The 23,396-nt window shown below is 57.2% G+C and overlaps 1 protein-coding gene across 1 annotated transcript in view; it reads left to right on the top strand.

Moving 5' to 3' along the window:
- The window catches only part of DYNC1H1 (dynein cytoplasmic 1 heavy chain 1), a 63,503-nt gene extending 40,796 nt beyond the window's left edge, over positions 1–22,707 (top strand). The window contains exons 43-78 of the mRNA XM_079130134.1: positions 2,263–2,392; positions 3,940–4,073; positions 4,896–5,010; positions 5,094–5,255; positions 5,337–5,551; positions 5,647–5,851; positions 7,061–7,234; positions 7,336–7,455; positions 7,627–7,747; positions 9,293–9,488; positions 9,900–10,017; positions 10,104–10,319; positions 10,777–10,989; positions 11,119–11,246; positions 13,162–13,315; positions 14,047–14,193; positions 14,278–14,428; positions 14,565–14,818; positions 14,904–15,038; positions 15,178–15,272; positions 15,362–15,536; positions 15,954–16,029; positions 16,641–16,801; positions 17,043–17,154; positions 17,239–17,299; positions 17,387–17,510; positions 17,588–17,701; positions 18,310–18,480; positions 18,584–18,801; positions 18,890–18,993; positions 20,567–20,778; positions 20,971–21,124; positions 21,447–21,589; positions 21,737–21,905; positions 22,042–22,169; positions 22,355–22,707. Of these exons, the coding sequence (XP_078986260.1) occupies positions 2,263–2,392; positions 3,940–4,073; positions 4,896–5,010; positions 5,094–5,255; positions 5,337–5,551; positions 5,647–5,851; positions 7,061–7,234; positions 7,336–7,455; positions 7,627–7,747; positions 9,293–9,488; positions 9,900–10,017; positions 10,104–10,319; positions 10,777–10,989; positions 11,119–11,246; positions 13,162–13,315; positions 14,047–14,193; positions 14,278–14,428; positions 14,565–14,818; positions 14,904–15,038; positions 15,178–15,272; positions 15,362–15,536; positions 15,954–16,029; positions 16,641–16,801; positions 17,043–17,154; positions 17,239–17,299; positions 17,387–17,510; positions 17,588–17,701; positions 18,310–18,480; positions 18,584–18,801; positions 18,890–18,993; positions 20,567–20,778; positions 20,971–21,124; positions 21,447–21,589; positions 21,737–21,905; positions 22,042–22,169; positions 22,355–22,483 (5,434 nt within the window). The 3' untranslated portion in view covers positions 22,484–22,707. The remainder of the gene's footprint in view (positions 1–2,262; positions 2,393–3,939; positions 4,074–4,895; positions 5,011–5,093; positions 5,256–5,336; positions 5,552–5,646; positions 5,852–7,060; positions 7,235–7,335; positions 7,456–7,626; positions 7,748–9,292; positions 9,489–9,899; positions 10,018–10,103; positions 10,320–10,776; positions 10,990–11,118; positions 11,247–13,161; positions 13,316–14,046; positions 14,194–14,277; positions 14,429–14,564; positions 14,819–14,903; positions 15,039–15,177; positions 15,273–15,361; positions 15,537–15,953; positions 16,030–16,640; positions 16,802–17,042; positions 17,155–17,238; positions 17,300–17,386; positions 17,511–17,587; positions 17,702–18,309; positions 18,481–18,583; positions 18,802–18,889; positions 18,994–20,566; positions 20,779–20,970; positions 21,125–21,446; positions 21,590–21,736; positions 21,906–22,041; positions 22,170–22,354) is intronic.
- Positions 22,708–23,396: the final 689 nt, after the last annotated feature.

Here is a 23,396-nt window from a genome sequence, read left to right as displayed (position 1 = left end):
CCGTACCTGCAGCCCTGTTCTCAGAGGGTCCCAGCTGTGTCTGCAGCCCCTCTTTCCTCTTCTACCTGTTGACCATGTGTATTGGCTGCCGCTCGTAATTTGAGGGAAAGAATTGCTAATGACTGAATGATTGGGATTATTGAGGGAGCTTAGTGGTTTGAGTCATGTTCTCTCGCCATGAACACCTAGCGCATCTGTCTCTCGGGGAGTCTTGAAGCCAGGTGCGTGTGGTGGTGCATGCCTGTGATCCTGGCTACTTTGGAGGCCAAGGTAGGAGGACACTTGAGCTCACCAGTCCAAGACCAGCCTGGACAGCATAGCAAGACCCTGTCTCAGAAAAAAAAAGAAAATCACAAAAGAAGACAAATCAAAGCATCTTAAAAATCACTGGCCATTGTGCTTTGTCATCCCGCCCCAGTGCTGGGAATGGAACCAGGGGCTCCTGCATGATAGGCATGCGCTCAACCGCGGAGCTGCACCCACGTTATTGGCGGTTGTTCTTTTCAATGGCGGGGTGTAGGGATACTGGGGATTGAACCCAGGAATTCTCTACTACTGAGCCTGCCCCACGAGAGTCCTCCCCTACCCGTTGCACCTCTGAGCCTCATCGCCAGCCCTTCTATCTTGTGTTTTGAGACAGGGCCTCACTGAGTTGCTAGGGCTGCCTTGAGCCTGGGATCCTTCTGCCTCCTGAGTCTGGCTGACTCCTTAAGGTAGAAGGTGATTCCTGTGGTATGTCGTGAGAGGCAGTGCTCTGCTCAGGCCCCGGGCTGCGGAGGTCAGAGGGGCCTGCAGGGCGGGAGCAGGGAAGGGAGGACTCTCTGGTCAGGCAGGTCAAGGCACAATGCCCCCCGAGGTCGCTGGTCTCCAGAGGTCGTGGTCCCCGCAGCACAAGCTCCTCCGGCCTCTGGCGGTGTCAGGTTTAGGTGATTGAGAGCAGTTAGTTAACAGCTAGCTACCCGCTGGGAAGACTCAAGGAAGAGGGTCCCTCCAGACTAAGAAGGTGAGGCCTGGGCACACGTGCCTCTGGACAGTGAGTCCCGCAGCTCCCCTTGCCCGGGCCGCGCAGGGAATCCCAGTACCGCCTGCTGCTTGTTGTGGTGTGCTGGCGGCCCACTGAGTCCTCGGTTGTGGTGTGCTGGCGTCCCACTGAGTCCTTGGACCTCCTTTCCAGCAGCTGCTATAACTGATGGGGGAGGTGTGCTGCAGCGGGAGCTGAGATCCCTGGTGTTCATACTGCATCCTACTCCTTCGAAAGGTCTCTGTTAACTGATCGAGCCAGTCACTCGTTTCGTGGAAGAGTTGCACCACGATGTCACTGTCACAGACTTCCCGTAACTCCAGGGAGAAGCTGGCTCAGCTCAGTTGCAGCAGCAGCAGAGTGTCCAGTTCACCCCTGTAACCCAGGATGCACCCTTCAGGGTGCTGTCCTCCTGCCTGCTCCATGCTTTCCCTGCGAGCCTTGTGCTTCCCTCTTCTGTTGCTCCAGTGCCCCACGTTATGGGAAGCATTTATTGTTAGCAAGCTTAGAAACCAGATTCAAGGCAGGAACAGTGACATGCGCCTGTGGTCCCAGCTACTCAGGAGACAGGGAAGGGTTGCTGGAGTCCAGGGGTTCAAGACTGGCCTGGGCAGCATAGGGAGAAACCTTTCCCTCACCCCTCATCTCAAAACAAACGTCCGTACTTTGGGTCCCCACACCAGGGGTTATGTGTACTTTCATTTCTTAGGCCCCTATAACTAAATATTCTTAGAAGAATTTGTCTCTAATGGCATGGTGCCATAGTTCTGAGGGCTTGCATATTTCACATCAAAATCCGCTGCCTGGAGGGCTGGGATTGCAGCTCAGTGGAGCACTTGCCTTCCATGTGTGAGGCACTGGGTTCCATCCTCAGCACCACATAAAAAAATAAAGATATTTTATCCATCTACAACTAAATAAAATATATATTTTTTAAAATCTGCTGCCTGGTATAGTGGAGCATGCTTGTAATTCCAGCTGATAGGGAGACTGAAGAAGGAGGATTGCAAGTTTGAGGCCAACCTGGGCAACCTAGAGAGACCCTGTCTTAAAAGGGCTAAGGCTCTGGGTTCCCCCCATGCTGAGCGGGGTGGGGGAGAAGGGAGACACCTGCCTGAGTTCTGAGCCAGAGGCCGGGCTCCTCCAGTGTGGTGACAGACCAGTAAAGATGGCGGCGCCCACAGCTGTGTGTCCTGCCAGGGCCCCAGCTGGTCTAGCTCACACCTCTGTCCATCCCACAGGCTCGTGGAAGACGAGGAGCGGCGCTGGACTGATGAGAACATCGACATGGTTGCCCTGAAGCACTTTCCTAACATAGACAAAGAGAAGGCAGTGAGCCGGCCCATCCTGTACAGCAACTGGCTGTCGAAGGTAAGGGACGTCGCTTCTCCCCAGGCACAGTGAGCCTGCTGCTCAGGACGTTGAAGCAGGGAGGCCGCAAGTTCAGGGCCGGCCTGGCCAAGCTAGCAAGGCCCTGTCTCCAAACAGGGACGCCCACTCTGAGGCTGGCCCCCACTGCGTCCCACCTGTCAGTGGGCAGCGAGGAGCAGGTTCTACAGCACAGGCGGATGCGGCTTCCACTCTCCACACAGGGGGGCAGTTGTGAATGATGTGCGTGGAAAGGTTCCATGTGCTAAAATGCTAATCGGAGTCAGAACAGCTGTGCACTGTCCTTTCTCTCTGAAGAGGATTAAGGGTGCTTTGGCAGGTAACAGTCCAGATATGCCGTGAGCCCAGGAGTTTGAGGCCAGCCTGGGCAATGTAGCAAGATCCGTCTCCAGAAAACAGAGAGGCTCATGATGTCAGGGAAGGCTTGTTGGGCAGAGGGCCTCACAAGCCAGAAACGGCGAGCTCAGTCCATGCAGGGTCTCTGGAACTTCACGTGATCCCAGACGCGAGTACCCATCCTTTTTCAATTACAGGAAACACTTCCCAGTGGCTTTTTCCTTCCTTTTTCTCTCTAGGATCTTTTGAAGAACATTCTTGAAGGTTTATAATTTCGCCCCTTGATCCTTCCCTGACTAAGTCAGGGTGTGGTGTGGGCTGTGAACCCGTCTTCAGTCTTTTCCTTGAGAGCCTGTGTGTGCGCAGGGGTCTGTTCTGAGGCTCTGTCCTCTTCCCCTGCTGTTGTCACCTCCTATGCTGAGACCACATGGTCCTGAAGATGGTAGTAAGTCTATGAGAGGGGAGAGACCCTGCGCCTGCTGCTTCTCCAGGAGGACTTGACCGTCCTCAGCCCTTTCCTCTTGCAAATGAAATAGAATTGGCTTGTACCACCACCACCAAGGTTTCACTAGGGATCAAAGTGTCTGTCTATCAGTGTGCATGGAACTGGCATTTTTATAGTAGTGTGCTTTTCTCTCCCTGATCACGGTGTATCTCTTCATATATTTAAGTCTCAATATCTTTCTGTAAATTTGTTTTCTCAAAAAAATGGATCTAAAATAGATCCAAAAAGCCAGGTGTGTGGTGCACACCTATAATCCCAGTAGTTCAGGAGACTGAGGCAGAAGGATCACAAGTTTGAGGCCAGCCTGTACAACTTAGCAAGACCCTGTCTCCAAATAAAAAATCTAGGGATGGAGATATAGCTCAGTTGTTAGAGTGCTTGCCTCGCAAGCACAAAGCCCTGGGTTCAATCCCCAGTACAGCAAAAAAAAAAAAAAAAAAAAATTTAAAGGGCCAGGGATGTAGTTCAGTGGCAGAGCACCCCTGGGTTCAGTCTTAGGTATGATAGGTAGATAGGAAAAAGGGGAGGGACCCCCTCAGGTTCTTGGTGCTTGGCTGTAAAAATGATCATCTTCTTTTGTAGCATGTTTTTCGAGTTTCTTCATAGTCTAAGGAAATACAGTTGCCTTTGTTTTAATAACTCACGTGATTTCCTCTAAATGATTGGTATGTCACCTTTTTTTCCATAGGATTATATCCCAGTAGACCAAGAAGAATTAAGAGATTATGTCAAAGCGAGGCTGAAAGTCTTCTACGAAGAAGAGCTCGATGTTCCTTTGGTGCTGTTCAATGAAGTGCTGGATCACGTGCTCAGGATTGACAGGTGGGCCTTCAGATGGTGCCCACCACCTGCTCGCCTCCGTTGCTCTTGACCCAGTGTGGGGCGTCATACCAGGCCTCATGCATTCTTCCCCACTGCCGCCTTCCCGTCTTCCTGGGTCCAGCTTACCTGTCCTAAACTACTTGTTTTAATTCTTGTGTTATTGGGGATTGAACCCCGGGTCCCATCGTGCCAGGCAAGCGCTTTACCACTGAGCTACATCCCAGCTGGTTTGTTTTACTGAGACCGAGTCCTGCTGAGTTGCCCAGCTGCCTTGGACTTGTGATCCTCCTACCCACCTTCAGAGTGGCTGGGCTACAGGCGTGCGCCCCACACCCAGCTGCCCTTACCTTCCACCCCCAGAGGAACTCCACTCTCCCCTCACACTGTAGGCCTACCATACATCAGAGCCCTGTCAGCCTCCTGCCAGAATTGGGTCCATCAGCCAGGTCATTAGAGAGTGCAGAAGATGGGACTATGTCTGATTGATCTTTACTCCCATGGGACCTGGCAGATTATAATTGTTCAACAAATGTTTAGTGTACAAATTCAAGTTAAGACATGTTCAAAATATCCTAAAAATTTCAAAATAATCCTAAAAGAGTGTCAGGATTGAGTGATAAAAAAGGAATGAGGGACTATGCTCCTGGCTCAGTGGTGACACGCTTGCCAAGCACGTGTGAGACACTGGGTTCCATCCTCAGCACCACATAGATATAAATAAATAAAATACAGGTATTGTGTCCATCCACAACTAAAAAAAAAAAAACAGAAGAGGAATGAGGCCCTAGAACCTAAGATTCATCAGCTCTGATAACATTTCAGAATATTCCGTCAACCTCAAGGACATTTGCTTCTGATTGGCGTTAGTGGAGCAGGGAAAACCACCCTGTCTCGGTTCGTCGCCTGGATGAATGGCTTGAGCGTGTACCAGATCAAGGTGGGTCTGCTTGTGGCCTGTAATCCCACAGTGGATCCTAAGCCCTGGGTGAAGTGGACCTGACTCGCCACCCGCTTCTGTAGGTCCATAGAAAGTACACAGGGGAAGACTTTGACGAAGATCTTCGGACAGTACTCAGACGTTCGGGCTGCAAAAATGAAAAGATCGCATTCATAATGGACGAATCCAATGTGTTAGATTCCGGATTCCTGGAGCGAATGAACACCCTTCTGGCCAATGGAGAGGTGAGAGGCGAGTGCTGGGCCCCATCGCCTGTTAGTAGCTCGCCTTGGGAGGCCAGCAAGTCAGTGCCGTGTTCTCCCCAGGTCCCGGGTCTCTTTGAGGGAGACGAATACGCCACTCTGATGACACAGTGCAAAGAGGGGGCCCAGAAGGAAGGCCTGATGCTGGACTCCCACGAGGAGCTCTACAAGTGGTTCACCAGCCAGGTCATCCGCAACCTGCACGTGGTGTTCACCATGAACCCGTCCTCCGAGGGGCTCAAGGATCGGGCCGCCACGTCGCCAGCCCTGTTCAACAGGTACGCTGGTCTCCTGGTTCTGGGTCGGGGTAGTGGGTTCCCTCCAAGGCAGACCCGCTCTTGGTGGCTGATGGAGTCACGGGCACCTTTTCCAGGTGTGTGCTGAACTGGTTTGGTGACTGGTCCACTGAAGCACTGTACCAGGTTGGCAAGGAATTCACAAGTAAAATGGACCTGGAGAAGCCGAACTACGTCGTCCCTGATTACATGCCCGTCGTGTACGACAAGCTGCCACAGCCCCCGTCACACCGGGAAGCCATCGTCAACAGCTGTGTCTTCGTCCATCAGACTCTTCACCAGGTGGGTTGGGCTCTGAGATGAGCAGGTCGTGCTGATGTTAAACCCAGTTGAGATAAAAATGGGCCCTGTGGGACTTCAGGCTCCATGCCATTCCATCACTGCAGAAGAACCGTTCGTTTCTCTGACTTCTGCTTTCCTCGGTGACCGTCACTCTTGTCACCAGGCTGGCAAGTCTGAGCCCCTGAGCTTGGCTGCCCCCATGGGCTCTCTGTGAAGCCGTCTTCTCCGCTTGCAGCACACGTAGTCTCCTCACACCGCGGAGAGTGAGAGGCTTTGCAGGCTCCCAGAGTCCCTGGGCAGCACCCAGTGCAGCTAGCGTAGCACAGAGGCCTACACAGACTGCACCTGAACAAAAGGCCACGGCCAGACCAGCAAGCCTGCGCGGAGTCTGTGGCGGGCAGCCTCGGCCCTGCTGGCCTTGGTTGCCGATCCTTACACTGGAATCCTTGCTGTAGACAGGTCCAGACCTCTCCTCTCTGCCAGAAAAGCTCTGTAAACCCCACGTGGGGCCTGAGTGTCCTGTCACCCACTGTTCCTGCAGGCTGTCCCCGTGGCCTCCAGAGCGTTGTCTGATTCGGGCTTCCCTCTGCTGCCCTGATTTCTACTGCCCTGCTTCAGGCAGCTCCCTCCCAGTCAGAGACCAGAGCCATTTATCACACTTGGCCACAAAGCCTGTCAATAAGCCTCTGCTGAAAATAGGCAAGGCGAGTAGGTGTGCACACAGTGCTTAGCTGGTAGTCAGGAGTGTGGAGCCCTTCGCGTGACGGACAGCTCTGAGGGGCATAGGTGCCACCATTACCCAGAGAAGTTTAAAGAAAGCAGTAAGATTGTGGGGGCTGCTGGATCCATCCCAAGGGTGCTTAATCTCTGAGCCCCATCCCCAGTCCTTTTAATATTTTTTTGAGACAGGGTCTTGCTAAGTTGCTTAGGGCCTTGCTGAGAGACTGAGGATGGCTTTGAATTTGCAACCCTCCTGCCTCAGCCTCCCAAGTCGCTGGGATTGCAGGTGTGCACCACTGCACCCAGTTCTTAGGGTACTTCTTGAGGGCACATTAGTGACTGAGGCCAGCTGGAGTATTCTGACACCTGAGGACTGGGTTCGTCCCACCACGTCACATTGTGGTCTATCAAAGTGAACAGTCAGCAGTTTCTGAGGTTGAGTCTCAGAGAGCATCCTGAAAAGTGAAGATTTAACTTCTTTTCTAAAAGGCTAATGCTCGGCTAGCAAAGCGGGGAGGCAGGACAATGGCCATCACACCCCGCCACTACCTGGACTTCATCAACCACTATGCCAACCTGTTCCATGAGAAGCGTAGCGAGCTGGAGGAACAGCAGATGCACTTGAACGTCGGGCTCAGAAAAATCAAAGAAACGGTTGACCAGGTACGGCAAGCACAAGGCTCACTCCTGCGCGCGGCTGCAGTGGAGCCTAGTGGGATAACTGGTGCACGTTCCTGTGTCCCAGCACGGGTTTTGCTCTTTAGGTAGAAGAACTGCGCCGGGACCTGAGGATAAAGAGCCAGGAGCTGGAGGTGAAGAATGCAGCAGCCAACGACAAACTGAAAAAGATGGTGAAAGACCAGCAGGAGGCCGAGAAAAAGAAGGTGCTTCCTATTTCTGGAGCAGGCCTGGCTCTGGGCCTGTGCAGCCTGGCGGGAAAGCAGGAGTGGTTTGGAGTAGGCTGTAGGGTTTGTGGGTGTGTAGGCATGCTGTGCAGGACGCACTCGCAGGCTGACCAAGGCTGACCCCGTACCCTAGCCAGCTTTCCTTTCCAGGTCATGAGCCAGGAGATTCAGGAGCAGCTGCACAAGCAGCAGGAAGTAATCGCAGACAAGCAAATGAGTGTCAAGGAGGACCTCGATAAGGTGGAGCCTGCCGTCATCGAGGCGCAGAATGGTATGTGAGTGCCAGTGCCTCTGAGCGTTCCCCGAGGTTCTGGTGGTGCGGCCAGAGCACTGTCCTGGGTACCGGAGGCCTTTTGTGGGTACTTAGGATGTTTCCATCTGTCTAAATCAGGAAGAAACCAAGAAGAACAGTCTTAAAGGACAGAAAGGTTATATGGGGGCTCGGAGTTTCAGAGGCCTCAGATATCAGGGCTTGAGGTGAGGCAGAGCATCCTGGCCTACGAGTGTGGTGGAGGGAAGCAGCTCACATGGTGATCAGCAGGCAGAGCAGTCTCCACTCTCCAGAGACAAAGCCACGCCCCCACTGCCCACCTCCTCCAGCCATACCTGCTGCCCTCGTTACCATTCAATTGACCCCCGTCGGGATTGATTCGCTGGGTTGAGGCTCTCCTAACCCATTCATTTCACCTCTGAATGTCCTTGCACATGTCTCACACATGAGCTTTTGGGGGACACCTCACATCTAAACCATAACACCATCTCTTCAGGCAAAATTCCTGTGAAGCCAGGCTGTACAGTGAAACCTTCCCATAAGAGAAAATTGGCAAAATAAGCTTAACACCATGATACGTTTTTTAAAGATCTACTGATAATCATAAAAACATGCCCTTTGCCAACCCCTGAATGAATTTCATGAGAGAAGTTCCATGAAGTGTGTAGCACTACCTCTTGTAGTGCCTTCTGGAAGTGCCCTGCTCTTGGCCCCTGGCCGCTAGTTCCCAGCTCAGCTGCACACAACCCACTCTGTGTTCCCTACGTGCCTGTACAAGCAGGCGGTATCCCTGTAGCCCTCTGTTGGCCTGTGGTTCGCCCAGTAACCAAGTGGGGCTTGCTGGGCACTGCAAGGCACACCTGTCGTCCCAGTGACTTGGGAGGCCAAAACCAAGGGTCTCAAGTTCAAGGCCAGCCTCAGCAACTTAGTGAGACCCTCTCTCAAAAATTAAAAAGGGGGCCTGGGTCTCAGTAGAAGAGCGCTTGCCTAGCACGAGAGAGGCACTGGGTTCGATCCTTAGTACCATCTACAAAAATGAGCAAATAAAGGCATGCTGTCCATTTATATCTGTAAAAAAATTAAAATAATAAGTAAAAAGGGCTGAGGACATGGCTCAGTGGTAAAGCACCCCTGGCTTCAACACTATGGCAGAATGGCAATGTCTTCATTGAATTTGTATACAATAATATGCCATTACATTATTCTGGGAGATAAAGGAATTGAAAATTTGTGGGGCATTTTATTTTGTTTTGTTGGTGCTGGGATCAAACCCAGGGCCTTGCAAATGCTAGACAAACTGTCTGCCCTTGAGCCCCCAGCCCCGTGGTGAGGTGTCTGTGAAGCAGTACGCTGCTCTGCAGGGAGGTTGGCGGTGTGGACTGGCCGTGTAAGGCCTCCTTAGTTACTTAGGAGGTCAGCCACTTCTGTTCGGAGGGCTGGAGACAGAACCTGGCCCCAGAGCCTGTGAGCGGCTGCTTGGCTGTGGGGCTCACTCCTCTTCCCTCTGCCCTCTGTCCCTGCGTCCCCCACCCCTGCGTGGCCCAGCTGTGAAGTCCATCAAGAAGCAGCACCTGGTGGAAGTGCGCTCCATGGCCAACCCTCCTGCTGCGGTGAAGCTGGCGCTTGAATCCATCTGCCTGCTGCTGGGTGAAAGCACCACGGACTGGAAGCAGATCCGCTCCATCATCATGCGCGAGAACTTCATCCCCACCATCGTCAACTTCTCCGCGGAGGAGATCAGGTAGGGGTGGGGACAGGTGGCATCTGAGTGCAGTTTTCCTGAGGGGCAGCTCAGGTGGTGCAGGTCACACAGCCTCAAGTGCCTCTAGGCTGTCCCTTCAGACGGAGCCAGAGCGTCCCAGGCACCTCCAGGGTGCTTTCCTCGCATCTTCACCCGGCCAGCCAGTCCTCTCCCGTCATGGATGAGCTCTGTGGACATAGCCCTTTGCCCGAGTCGGAGCAAGGGCCCCATCCTGTTGCAGCAAAACTGGCCCGAGGGTCTCTCCTGTGGGGCAAGGGGCTAGGGACCCGGTCTGCAACCCTCCTCCAGCACCTGCTTTCCCTGGGAACCGGCTGTGGTCCTGGGGAAGGGAGCTGGCTGCCGTCTTCATCCTTCTCATCCCAACTTCTAAGCACACGTCCCCTTTTGCAGTGACGCCATAAGGGAGAAGATGAAGAAGAACTACATGTCCAACCCAAGCTACAATTATGAGATCGTCAACCGGGCCTCACTGGCCTGCGGCCCCATGGTGAAGTGGGCCATTGCCCAGGTAATGCCCGGCCCGTGGGTGGCCCGCAGTGCGCGGGAAGGCGACTCTCCCGCCTCTTCTGAACGCACGGTCCTTGCCCTTCCCAGCTGAACTACGCAGACATGCTGAAGAGGGTGGAGCCCCTGCGGAACGAGCTGCAAAAGCTGGAGGATGATGCCAAGGACAACCAGCAGAAGGCCAACGAGGTGGAGCAGATGATCCGGGACCTGGAGGCCAGCATCGCCCGCTACAAGGAGGAGTACGCGGTGCTCATCTCCGAGGCGCAGGCCATCAAGGCAGACCTGGCAGCTGTGGAAGCCAAGGTAGGCCGGCCCTGCTCACGATGCAGTGCTCCTGGCCTCCCTTGGTGGAAGCCGAGAACAGGCATTCACTCAGCCTCACAGGCCACGGTGATCTTGGTGAACTAGCGCTTTAGTGCCTGTTGGTGTTAACCAGATAGTGCTAGGACAGACACCAGCTGGACAGCCCAAGCCAGCCAGTCCTCCCACCTCGGCCTCCCCCAGCCGCTCCTTCCCTAGGGCTCCTCTTCCCACACCGGTCTCTGCGCACACAGATGTCTTGGGCTGAGAGGGGGCCCCTGTCCCCCTTCATCCTGATGAGACTCCAACATTCCCATTGTCATCTATGCGTAGGAGGCAGTCTTGGCACCTCTGGGCCCGTGTGCCAGAGCCAGTTTCTAGCTGCCTGGAGCTTGCACACGTGCGGCACGTGGGGTACATCCCGAACGTGCCCGCCTGACCTGCTCGTCTGATCTCTTAGGTGAACCGGAGCACTGCTCTTCTGAAAAGTCTGTCTGCTGAACGCGAACGATGGGAAAAAACAAGTGAAACTTTCAAAAACCAGATGTCCACCATTGCTGGGGACTGCCTCCTGTCGGCCGCCTTCATCGCTTATGCAGGCTACTTTGACCAGCAGATGCGGCAGAACCTGTTCACGACCTGGTCCCATCACTTGCAGCAGGCCAACATCCAGGTGGGGCCCCGGGGCACTTGCAGGGGTTCTGGGCCAAACTGAGGAAGAGCAGGCTTTGAAAAGAGGCTACCTGAGATCAGCGCCTCTGTGTAGCTGGGTGGGAGGGAGGTAACCAGCCTCGCCTCTCAGTTCCGCACAGATATCGCGAGGACAGAATACCTCTCCAACGCCGACGAGCGTCTTCGCTGGCAAGCCAGCTCACTGCCTGCCGACGACCTGTGCACGGAGAACGCTATCATGCTGAAGCGGTTCAACAGGTCAGTGCTGGACGCAGAGGAGCAGGGCAAGGCATCGGCACCGCCTGCTCCAAGCTGCTCCTTAGCAGGGAGGCTGGGGAGCACCACGCAGGCAGAGGGTGCGTGACGTCCTTCATTCTTACATCATGATGATCTGAGTTGTCCTTTTAAAGCTGATTGGCAGCTGTGTGTTGGGGTGGACATTGACAGTCCTCTTGAAATACTTCAAGAATTTGAATATTTAAACGGGAAGTTGTTGCCTGTTTCCCTGGGGAAGGCTGGAATAAAGCTGGGCATGGCAGCTCATGCCTGCAATACCAGCTGCTCGGGAGGCTCAGCTGGAGGGACCCTGAGTTTGAAGCCAGCCTCAACAACTCAGCAAGATCCTAAGAGAAAAAGAAGGCTGGGCCTAGGCTCAGTGGTAGCACTTGCCTAGCTTGTGTGAGGCACTGGGTGCGAACCTCAGCACCACACATAAATAAAAAAAAAAAAGGTCGAGCAACAACTAAGAGATGTTTTAAGATAAATAAGTAAAAGAGAGCAAGGTAGAGCAGCTGCAGGAAAGGTGCCCCTGTGCGGAAGCTGGGGAAGCCCCAGGGCCGACCTGGGCTCATGTGCTCTCGCCTGTGGGTGGCCCCCAGGCCTCCCAGACTGCCCCTAAGCTCCTGTGCATGTCTTCAAGCATCGTCAAGCCCCTGCTGAGCCCTGGCCGTGTGCCATGGTCCTGAGGACGAAGAACAGTGGCTTATGCCATTTGAAATCAGCCTGGCCTCGGGGCCGAGTCAGTCCTGCAGGCCGTGCTGCACAATGCTGATCAGTCATGCAGTCTGTGCGGGGCAGGCTTCGTCCACGTAGAAATACCCCAGCCTTCAGCCCAGAAGTGCTGGCTGGCGATAGGAGAGGCTTGGTGTCCCCCCGGACACTCAGCAGGTGACTGTGGACACCTGAGCCTGCCTGTGAAGGTGGTCTGTTCCCTGCCACCGTCGCCTAGGGAGGGGATCTGGTGAACAGAGCGGGAGGCTCCCTCGCCTCTGCCCTTCCACAGTGTTGGCATTCTGTACAGGCCAGGTGTCATTACTACCTGTGTGTGGTTTGCTGGGTTTTTTCACTAGCTGGACCCTAGACTTCAGCCTCTTTTTGCCTTTGTTTCCTCGTGTGTAAAGTGGAGTTGACGACGGTACCTGCCTACAGTCTAGTTGTGGGGTGAATGAGACGGCATTTAAATGCCACAGAAGCCAGCTCTTTTTGTGTGGTGCTAGGGCTCAAGCCCAGGTTTCGCACAGCAAGCACTCTACCACAGAGCCACACCCCAGCCTGGACGTGGGCTCTTCTGAGGCCACAGGGCTGAGCGTGGCATGGTTGCAGAGCACTCGCCAAGCTTGCTCGGGCCCAGCATTCCCCCGCATCCCCCGCATCCCCGCCCACAGAAAGCCCTTCAGCCCATTGTTGTGGATGCCTGCTTCCCTGGAGCTAGCGAATGGAAGGGTAGCAAAAGGCAGACACGCAGCACGTAGCCCTGGGAGAAGACCGGCACGGGGGACCTGCTCCTCACGGTTCAGGAGGTGACGCAGGCTTACTGGGATGTCCCCCTGCCATCCTGGGAATGGAAGCCAGGGGTGCTGTACCACTGAGCTACACTCCTAGCCCTTTTTATTTCTTACTTTGAGATGGGGCCCTGCTAAGTAGCTGAGGCCTGCCTGGAACTTGGGATTTCAGCCCTTCTAGCTGCTGGAATCGTGGGCATGGCCACCGTGCCCTGTGGGCCTCTCAGTCTCTGTGTGAAGCATGCAGGTCTCATCTGTCTTTGTTGGTGAATCTGGAAATGTCCATGGTCACCCTGAGTGGTGGTGATGGGCTTGCCTTCTTCCTGTCTCGTCAGGGACTCTGCTGTCCCTGCTGGACTTCATAACTTGCTCTTCTGTGGCCTCATCCTCAGGTACCCACTGATCATTGACCCCTCTGGACAGGCCACGGAATTCATCATGAATGAGTACAAGGATCGTAAAATCACACGGACCAGTTTCTTGGATGATGCCTTCAGAAAGAATTTAGAGAGTGCACTGAGATTCGGCAACCCGCTTCTGGTCCAGGTTTGTGTTTGTGTCTGAATTCCTGAGACCTGCTTCCAAGAGTGATTCCTTTTAGGGCTGTGTTTACTTTTCTTCAAATACAGTTGATGTAAAGTCAAACTTAATTAACGTGTACAAATAACAGACTTTTATAAAAGCGTCAAGACGGTTCTAAAAATATAAACCCAATAAGCCAGGTGTGGTGGTGCATGTCTGTCATCCACTACTCAGGAGGCCGAGGCAGGGGGACCAGAAATTTGAGACTAACCTGGGCAACTTAGCAAGACCGTGTCTCAAAATAAAAATAAAAGTGCTGGGGATGTCATGGTAGAACACCCCTGGGTTCAGTCTCCAGTATCACTAAAAAAAAAATTTCTGTAATATATATACATATCTAGCAGAATCTTTTATTTGTGTGTGTCTACACATATACACACACACATCCATATCTATTGAACGTGAGCAGTGTTTGCTTTTAAAATCCCATTGGGGGGTGTAAGTCGGCACCACCCGTCAGACCACCCTGCCATGGTAGACCTCTCACCATTCGAGTTGTCCGGCACAGGAGCCGCGAGCCACATGTGGCCGCTGAGTGCTTCTGTGGCCAGTGTGAGTAGAGCCGAGTTCTCAGCAGCCGCGTGTGGCCCGGGGGGATCTGTGAGACCGTGCAGGTCCCAGTGGCTGGTGGCTTCTGGGTGGGAAGTGACTGGGCATACGTCACCTGAGCTTGGCCTTCCTCCCGTGCCGTGCAGGACGTGGAAAGCTACGACCCAGTGCTGAATCCAGTGCTGAACCGCGAGGTCCGGCGGACAGGGGGGCGAGTGCTGATTACCCTGGGTGACCAGGACATAGACCTGTCGCCGTCATTCGTCATCTTCCTGTCCACCCGGGACCCAACGGTACGCAGCGAGGCGGTTCTGTGGGAGCGGTGGCCCTGCCCTCTGGCAGCGGGGTGAAGACTGTCCTCTTGTGCGCTTCGGCAGGTGGAGTTCCCCCCGGATCTCTGTTCCCGGGTTACCTTTGTAAACTTCACGGTCACCCGGAGCAGTTTGCAAAGCCAGTGTCTCAACGAGGTCCTCAAAGCAGAGAGGCCAGACGTGGATGAGAAGCGCTCTGACCTCCTGAAGCTGCAAGGTATGGCCTGTGGCCGCCCGCAGGCGAGGAAGCCGGCCTGAGGGACCCGCAGGACCCCGTCTGGGTGGCACACTTGGAGAAGGCTCTCCTTTGGAGCAAGTGTGTCGCAGCAAGTGCGTGTGCTGTGTCGCTTCAGGAGAGTTCCAGCTACGACTGCGCCAGCTAGAAAAGTCCCTGCTGCAAGCTCTGAATGAGGTGAAGGGCCGCATTTTGGATGACGACACCATCATCACGACTCTGGAGAACCTGAAGAGAGAGGCTGCCGAGGTCACCAGGAAAGTGGAGGAGACCGACATCGTCATGCAGGAGGTGGAGACGGTCTCCCAGCAGTACCTGCCGCTCTCCACCGCCTGCAGCAGCATCTACTTCACCATGGAGTCCCTGAAGCAGGTGACCGGGCACCCTGGGCACTGGGCGGGGGCCCGCCCTGCCTGGTGTTGCCGGGTGGGTGGCCTGACGTCGTGCCTGCTTTCAGATCCACTTCCTGTACCAGTACTCCCTGCAGTTCTTCCTGGACATCTACCACAACGTGCTGTATGAGAACCCCAACCTGAAGGGCATCACCGACCACACGCAGCGCCTCTCCATCATAACCAAGGACCTCTTCCAGGTGGGCAAGGCTCCTGCGCGGGGGCGGGGGTGGCAGCTCAGTGGGGGCTCTTGTCTAGCCTGTGCGAGCCCTGGGTTCCATCCCCGCACCACCTCAGAAGAGCACTTCTTGGGGAATGTGAGCACCCATGTGTCTGCAGGTGGCATTTAACCGAGTGGCGAGAGGCATGCTGCATCAGGACCACATCACCTTCGCCATGCTGCTGGCGAGGATCAAACTGAAGGGCACAGTGGGGTAAGCTGGGTGGCCTCCTGTGGGTCGCGAAGCCGATTGGTGCCAACAGAAGCAAGTGTAAGGTCTGCCCGTCTGTCCACCCCCTGCAGGGAGCCCACCTACGATGCTGAGTTCCAGCACTTCTTGCGAGGAAAGGAGATGGTTCTGAGCGCGGGATCCACCCCCAAGATCCAGGGGCTGACCGTGGAGCAGGCAGAGGCCGTTGTGAGGCTGAGCTCTCTTCCCGCATTCCGAGACCTCATCTCAAAGATCCAGGCAGACGAGGTAGGTATCTCCTTGGGATGGACCCCTGGGAAGCTTGGCCTCATCCCAGGAATCAGCAATAAAGACCACATGCTGGGCTGGGCTGTGGTCGTTGGTGGAGCGCTTGCCTGGCACGTGTGAGGCACTGGGTTCCTTCCTAGCACCCAATAAAAATAAGTAGATTTAAATACAGGTATTGTGTCCAGCTCCAACTAAACATATTAAAAAAAAAAAAAACTGCGTGCTGCGTGACCCCGAGCCTGTGCTGTGCCTTCTGTGCCAGACAGCAGGGCACCCACTCAGCCTACCCCAGAGGTCAGCTCTGGGCCCGGAGGTGCAGCTCGGTGGTAGAGCCAGGCCCTGGGTTTTACTCCCAGCAACATACACACAGAATACCAGCTCCATCCCAAGACACTGCTCTCTCTATTGTCTCCACAGCAATTTGGCATCTGGCTGGACAGCAGCTCCCCGGAGCAGACCGTGCCGTACCTCTGGAGTGAGGAGACTCCTGCCAGTGAGTGGCACGCCTGCCCCCGTGTTTCCTTCCTGGGTCTAAATGTAAATGAGGGGTTTGCTGTTGAGTGACACTCCTAAAAAGCAACGAGCCCCTGATTGCCAAGATAAGTGTTTCAGGGTTGAAACTTAGGGAAGCTCTTGTGATCACAAGTTTGAGGCCAACCTGGGCAAATCAGGGAGACTCTCTCAAAATAAAAACTGGAAAGGACTGGGGATGTATTTTAGTGGTAGAGAACTTAGCATGTGCAAGGCCCTGAGTGCAACCCCAAATACCACCAAAAACCCTAAAAATAAATGAGCCGGGTATGGTGGTGCACTAAACCCTAGCTACCCGGGACCCTGGGGCGGATCGAGGACAGTGTGCTGAGACCCTGCTCTTAAAATAAGTAAGAGCGAACAGGTGGCCCGGGGTGCGTCCTGCCCCAGGGTGTGGAGGGCTGGCAGAAGCAGCAGGTGGTGGAAGGTCCTCGGGCAGGGCGCCAGGGTGGGCAGGGCGCCAGGGTGGGCGGGGCTTGGCCTGTCAGGAGCGAGAGTGCTGGGCAGCAGGTGCTCTGGGTGGACCAGGTGGCTGTGCACCTCATGCCCTTCACCTGGCACGCCTCGTTTCAGCTCCCATCGGGCAGGCCGTCCACCGCTTGCTCTTGATTCAGGCTTTCCGGCCTGATCGCCTGCTGGCCATGGCCCACGTGTTTGTGTCCACAAACCTGGGGGAGTCCTTCATGTCCATCATGGAGCAGCCACTGGACCTGACCCAGATCGTTGGCACAGAGGTAGTCCTCCCAGCCTCCTTGCCCCAACTTCCCTGCCAGCAGCTGCTGCCCCGGGCGCTGCTGTGCTTCCCAGCCGCAGTCTTCTCCAAGGCCAGGCACCGCTCTAGACCCCAGACCTGCCAGCCGTATGCTGCCCTTTCCTTGCCCAGAGACTGCGTCCGCCGCGCCCTCAGGTGGCTCTTGACAGGCACACGATGTCTTCAGGCACGATGCCTCTCACCTCTGCTGCCTTCACCTGCAGGTGAAGCCAAACACGCCTGTCCTGATGTGCTCCGTGCCTGGGTACGACGCCAGTGGGCATGTTGAGGACCTTGCAGCCGAGCAGAACACGCAGATCACTTCGATCGCAATTGGTAAGGGCTCTCCGTGGTCTTGTGGAGCTGGGGTGGCCTGGAGCACAAGGTTGCTGTTGCTGACACTAAGCCCCCTCATGCCAGGCTCAGCAGAAGGCTTTAACCAAGCAGATAAGGCGATAAACACTGCTGTGAAGTCTGGCAGGTAGGCCTGATTGTTGTGATTAAAAACCCCACGTCCCCAAGAATTCTGGCAGGGACCCGCCTTTGACTGTGGCTCCCCCACGTGCAGGTGGGTGATGCTGAAGAACGTGCATCTGGCCCCAGGGTGGCTGATGCAGCTGGAGAAGAAGCTGCACTCGCTACAGCCGCACGCCTGCTTCCGCCTCTTCCTCACCATGGAGATCAACCCCAAGGTGAGTGCCTGCGCAGCCACCCGTGCCAGCCGTGTGCACGCCGAGCGGTGTGGTCACTGGTGCCTTGTCCTCCCCAGGTGCCTGTGAACCTGCTTCGTGCAGGTCGCATCTTTGTGTTTGAGCCACCGCCGGGGGTGAAGGCCAACATGCTGCGGACATTCAGCAGCATCCCTGTCTCACGGATATGCAAGGTAAAGATCAGGTCCTCCTGATGCCATCTCCCTGGGAACCTGGAAGCCGCCAGGCCCCTTCTCAGAACTCAGAGCGGGCCTCTGTGTCCCAGCAGCGCCCGCCTGGCAAACTGCACGGTGCGCTTGCTTTTACGGGGTTGTGCAAGAATCTTGTGCAGGCCGAGGCAGGAGGACTGCAAGTTGGAGACCAGCCTGTGTGACCTACTGAGACTCTGCCTCAAGTGAAAATAAAGGGCTGGGGATGTGGCTCCTTGGTAGTGTCCCTGGGTTCAATCCCCAGTACCACAAAAAAGGTGGGGGGACAATTTTTCTGTACTTAGTAAGTGCTATTTTATTTTATACTGTGACCCTCACTTAGAAAGTCTGTCTCCATTTCTTTCTCTCCTGGCCAAGTTCATTCTTTCACATGACCTGGGATCGCACCTCCATTCCTAGGAAACCACCCGTCCTCTGGCCGCGGTCCCCGAGTCACCTGGAGGTGGCCCAGGTGTCGGTGTGGAAGGCTCCCGGCAGGCAGGGCTGTGGTTTAGATGTGGCGTCTGCACTGCTCTCGTGGGCAGAACATGAGATGTGCCGTGGGTGACTCCTGTCCTTGTCACCTCCCCTAGTCTCCCAATGAGCGCGCCCGCCTCTACTTCCTGCTGGCCTGGTTCCACGCCGTCATCCAGGAGCGCCTACGCTACGCTCCCCTGGGCTGGTCCAAGAAGTACGAGTTCGGAGAGTCCGACCTGCGGTCAGCCTGCGACACAGTGGACACATGGCTGGACGACACGGCCAAGGCAAGCGGGCCAGGCCTCAGGGGGCCAGCAGCCAGGACATGGCACGCTGGGTACCTGCTGGGTGCGAGCGTGAGAAGGGCCTGATCATGGCTGCTCCCCCCAGGGCCGGCAGAATATCTCACCCGATAAGATCCCGTGGTCGGCCCTGAAGACCTTGATGGCCCAGTCCATTTACGGCGGGCGCGTGGACAACGAGTTCGATCAGCGCCTGCTCAACACCTTCCTGGAGCGGCTCTTCACCACCAGCAGCTTCGACAGCGAGTTCAAGCTGGCGCGCAAGGTCGACGGGCACAAGGACATTCAGATGCCCGACGGCATCAGGTGTGCACCTGCCCGCCGGGTTGGTCCTGCGGTGGGAGGTGTCGCCGCCCGCGGCCTCTGACGCCACGTCCCGCGTGCTGTCTTCCAGGCGAGAGGAGTTCGTGCAGTGGGTAGAGCTGCTTCCTGACACGCAGACGCCTTCCTGGCTGGGCCTGCCCAACAACGCAGAGAGGGTCCTCCTCACCACCCAGGGTGGGTGCCCCTGCCCGGCTGCTGCTGCCCCTGGAGCCCTGGGCAGTGCGTGAGCCGCCCGGGAGTGTGGTCAGACGCCCACCCTGCCTGGGGCTTTCCTTCCTTCAGGGGTTGAGTGGTGCTGGTGTTAGGATTCGTTTACTTGCCCATTTACTTGTTTTCCTGCTGCTGGGGGTGGAGCCGGGCCAGTGCCTGCCACGTGTGTTCTGCCACGGAGCCACGCCCAGCCCTGCAGTGGTACCTTCAAACCATGGGTCACTTTACTTTGAGCCAGAGAACAGCTGAGGCAGCTGATGAGTGGTCCCCACAGCAGGTCCCAGCACGCATCAGCCCGCCCGCTGGTGCCTGCGGCCCTGGTTCCACCTGCCTAGACCTGCCGCCTGGAAACGGGCCGGGCCAGCCACCTGCTGACCGCATCCCACAGGTGCCTGCTCGTGCTGGGGGCTGCCCATGCCATCTGAACTCTTCTTCAGGAGAGAAGGGCCCAGAGAAGACGAGACTCCCACCAGTAGTTGAGGACAGGACCAGATGGTCCAGGCTGTGCCTCAGCTCTGCTGCAGGCTCGCCTTCCCTGGGACGGCCTTGTGCCAGCGGGTGCTTCCCCTGAGGAGGCAGCCACTGCCCAGGGGGAAAGGCAAGCACACTGGCCGCAGGCTGCAGAGCCAAGCCACCTGTTCCCAGGAAGCAGGGCTGCTAGAGTGGCTGTGTGGGCTAGCAAGGAGACGAGGGGCCTGAGGCCTGGCCATCGAAAGGACGGGGGTCCGACCCCCTCACAGTGTTAAGGACTCTTCAGTGCTGGTGTCACTCGCCCTGAACCCTCCCCTGCACGGTGCGAGGACCGTTGTCTGCACCCATGGCCAGTGGCACTGTCAGGGAGAGCCCCACTGAGCTGCCTCGTCAGCTGGGGCCAGCATTTGAGGGAAAGCTGGCCGCGGTGGGCAGCACCTGGAGCCCTGCGGAAGCCCAGCAGATGGGACGGCACTGTGGTGACCAGGTGTGCGCTCGGAGCCGAGGGGTTCATGCAGCGCAGCGCCCGCTCTTCCCGGGATGTGAGTGGGCACAGAGCTCTGGGTCTGAGCGAGCTTCTCATAGGCCTTTGCACCCAGCAGGCTGGTTCCACTCTTTGGTTTTGGCACTGAGGATTGAACCCGGGGGCTCCTGACCACTGAGCTGCCTCCCCAACCCTCTCACTTTGAGACAGGGCCTCGCTAAGTTGTGGAGGCTGGCTTTGAATACACTTGAACTTGAGTCCTCCTGCCTCAGCCTCCCAGGTTGTGGAGATCATAGATGTGCAACACTGTGCCCAGCACTGGTTCAGGTTTGACGGTCATGAACTTGACCTGGTGACGGTTGTTCTGCGTTTGTCTCCTTACCTTTCTGGCCAAGCCATTTCCTGGGCTTTGAGACCCGGTGCCAGCTCGAGCTTGTGCTTAGCATTGCAAACAAAGCCCTGGGCGTCACCCCCATGCTGAGGAGGTGAGGGCAGCAGGACAGGCCTCGGAGGCCACGCGGCCCTACGCTCACCTGCCTTCCCTCATGCTTCCCTCTCCCCTGCTGCGGCACCGTGGCCCAGGTGTGGACATGATCAGCAAAATGCTGAAGATGCAGATGCTGGAGGACGAGGACGACCTGGCTTACGCAGAAACCGAGAAGAAGGCCAGGACGGACTCCACGTCTGACGGGCGCCCCGCCTGGATGAGGACGCTGCACACCACCGCCTCCAACTGGCTGCACCTCATCCCTCAGACGCTGAGCCACCTCAAGCGCACCGTGGAGAACATCAAGGTACTGGCGCTGAGCAGAGGGTGCCCTTTCACGAGATGGGAGGGTGACTTGGGCACGAGCTCCCTTGCTCCTCTCCAGGCGGTCAGCTGGCCAGCTCCGAGGCAGCCGCCGCTCTGGGTAGCTCCCCGGCGGTCTCCTGGCTTCCGTCCTCGCCTTAACTCTTGGCCCTGGCCTCCCCTTGAACACGTCTAGGACCCCCTGTTCCGGTTCTTTGAGAGAGAGGTGAAGATGGGAGCCAGGCTGCTGCAGGACGTGCGCCAGGACCTGGCCGACGTGGTCCAGGTCTGCGAGGGGAAGAAGAAGCAGACCAACTACCTGCGCACCCTCATCAACGAGCTGGTGAAAGGTACAGCCCCGCTTCTCGGGCACGCTGCCCGCACAGGCCCCTGGGCAGGCCGAGGCTGGGGAGCCTCCTGGGCAGGCCCCCGGAGCAGCCGGCATGGTGCTCTTGGAGGGCTGTTGGGGGAACGCCCTGGGGAGCGGTGGGCCGGGCCAGGAGGCAGGCTGCCTCCACGCGCCCAGCCCCTAGGCCAGCTGGCCCCGGAAGCTGCACTGAGACCTGTCCTGGGCCCTCCTGGGGCAGGGAGGGTGCAGAGGGAGGCGGGCGCAGCGCCCCTGGTCTCCGTGGGGCCTCCTGGGAGTGAGCCCGGCTCGGTGCTGTGCTGCAGGGATCTTGCCCCGGAGCTGGTCCCACTACACGGTGCCCGCTGGGATGACCGTCATCCAGTGGGTGTCGGACTTCAGTGAGCGGATCAAACAGCTGCAGAACATCTCTCTGGCAGCCGCGTCGGGGGGTGCCAAGGAGCTGAAGGTAGGGAAGCTCACTCCAAAAAGTGCGACTGTCCCCGCAGGCGGGAGCGGCACCACCCAGGAGCCGGGCAGCTCTGGGGACAGCTCTGCGCTGTCCCAGGCGCAGTCCCCACACTGACCTGAGCTCCTCCGGGGCGGCTTCCCACAGAACATCCACGTGTGCCTGGGTGGCCTGTTTGTGCCCGAGGCCTACATCACCGCCACCAGGCAGTACGTGGCACAGGCCAACAGCTGGTCCCTGGAGGAGCTCTGCCTGGAGGTCAACGTCACCACCTCACAGAGCGCCACCCTCGACGCCTGCAGCTTCGGGGTCACAGGTGAGCCAGAGCTGGAGACAGCCTGCTCGCCTGCGTGTGCCTGCGGCAGCCTGGCCAGGTTCCTGGGCGTGCTGACGGTGACGGTCAGAGCCCTGTGGCCAGGACGGTCCATTCAGACAGGACTTCCCCACCCCAGGTCTGAAGCTTCAGGGGGCCACGTGCAGCAACAACAAGCTGTCGCTCTCCAATGCCATCTCCACCGTCCTGCCCCTGACACAGCTGCGCTGGGTCAAGCAAACCAACGCCGAGAAAAAGGCCAGCGTGGTGAGTGGCCCTCCTGGCTGTGGTCTGGGCACTGCAGGACCTCAGTGAATAGGCAAGCCTGGATGCAGACCTCCCAGGAGGCCACCCAGGCCCCTTCCATAGCCTCCCTGTTGCCAGAGCCGAGGCCAGCCTCCTCTCCTCCAGCCCTCCGAGGCCCCTTACGCTGCTCTGCTGCTTTCCTGCAGGTGACCTTGCCTGTCTACCTAAACTTCACCCGCGCAGACCTGATCTTCACGGTGGACTTCGAAATCGCCACGAAGGAGGACCCCCGGAGCTTCTACGAGCGGGGCGTGGCGGTCTTGTGCACAGAGTGAAGCCCAGCTCCATGGCTAACCCGTTCTGTAACAGGAAAGCCTGATATTTAACACTCACTGACCCTGAGGTGCACGGAAGGTGTGGACTTGTGAAAAGGAGTGGTCGGTTGCTTGGAGGTGGAGGAGACGGGAAGAAGGCTGCGGCGGGGCGCGGACTGGAGCCGACGCGGGGGTTCCGGAGGCTGGAGCATGACGCGTTTTATGAAATAAAACACTAAGCATGGCCTGGCTCCCGCCTCTGTGTCAGTGTGGTCCCGAGGCTCGGAGCCCCTGAGCCTCCCCGCCAGTGCCCGCTGCAGTGGGCAGGGGCAGAGGGCCTGGCTCCTGGGCACCACCTGCCAGCTGCTCCCGGCCCTGCTTTTGTCAGGAGCCTGGGGCACTTGCTGCACAGTGGCCGCAGTGCCTGTGAGTGAAGAAGCTGGAGGCCCTGCCCAGGAGCCGGGTCACCCTGGGTTTGGGATGGGGCGCCTGGCGCCCACCTGCAACCCTCCTGGGGACAAGGGTGTCCGTCCCCTCACTGAGCCCTGCCGCCAGGCCCATCCCCAGCACGTTGGCCCACACCGCCCTCCCAGGTGGTGACACACTCGGGCGCAGGTGGCTTCTCACACTCACACTGGGGTGACGGGCACCAGCTGTGAAGACAGCCCTGGCATCTTGGGGTCTGAGCACTGAGGGCCACGACTGTGCCGGGCCCACTGAGCACAGATAGTGCTGTGCAGGGCCCACTGAGCACAGGTGGCGCTGGGTCCCCGAGGGCCGTGGCACAGGGGGCACCGTCCTCTTAGCCCCCAGGACCCAGGCTGGAGGGACCCAGCAAGCTCCTGGGACGGGGAGCAAGGACTGCAGCCCAGAGGTCAGCGCCACAGTGATGCCTGGGGAGGGGACAGCCACAGCCACAGTGATGCCTGGAGAC

Source organism: Sciurus vulgaris, assembly GCF_902686455.1.
Source record: "Sciurus vulgaris genome assembly, chromosome: 2".
Taxonomy (NCBI): Eukaryota; Metazoa; Chordata; class Mammalia; order Rodentia; family Sciuridae; genus Sciurus; species Sciurus vulgaris.
The sequence above is the reverse complement of the archived record's forward strand: the minus strand, read 5'-3'. Positions and strand labels throughout refer to the sequence as shown.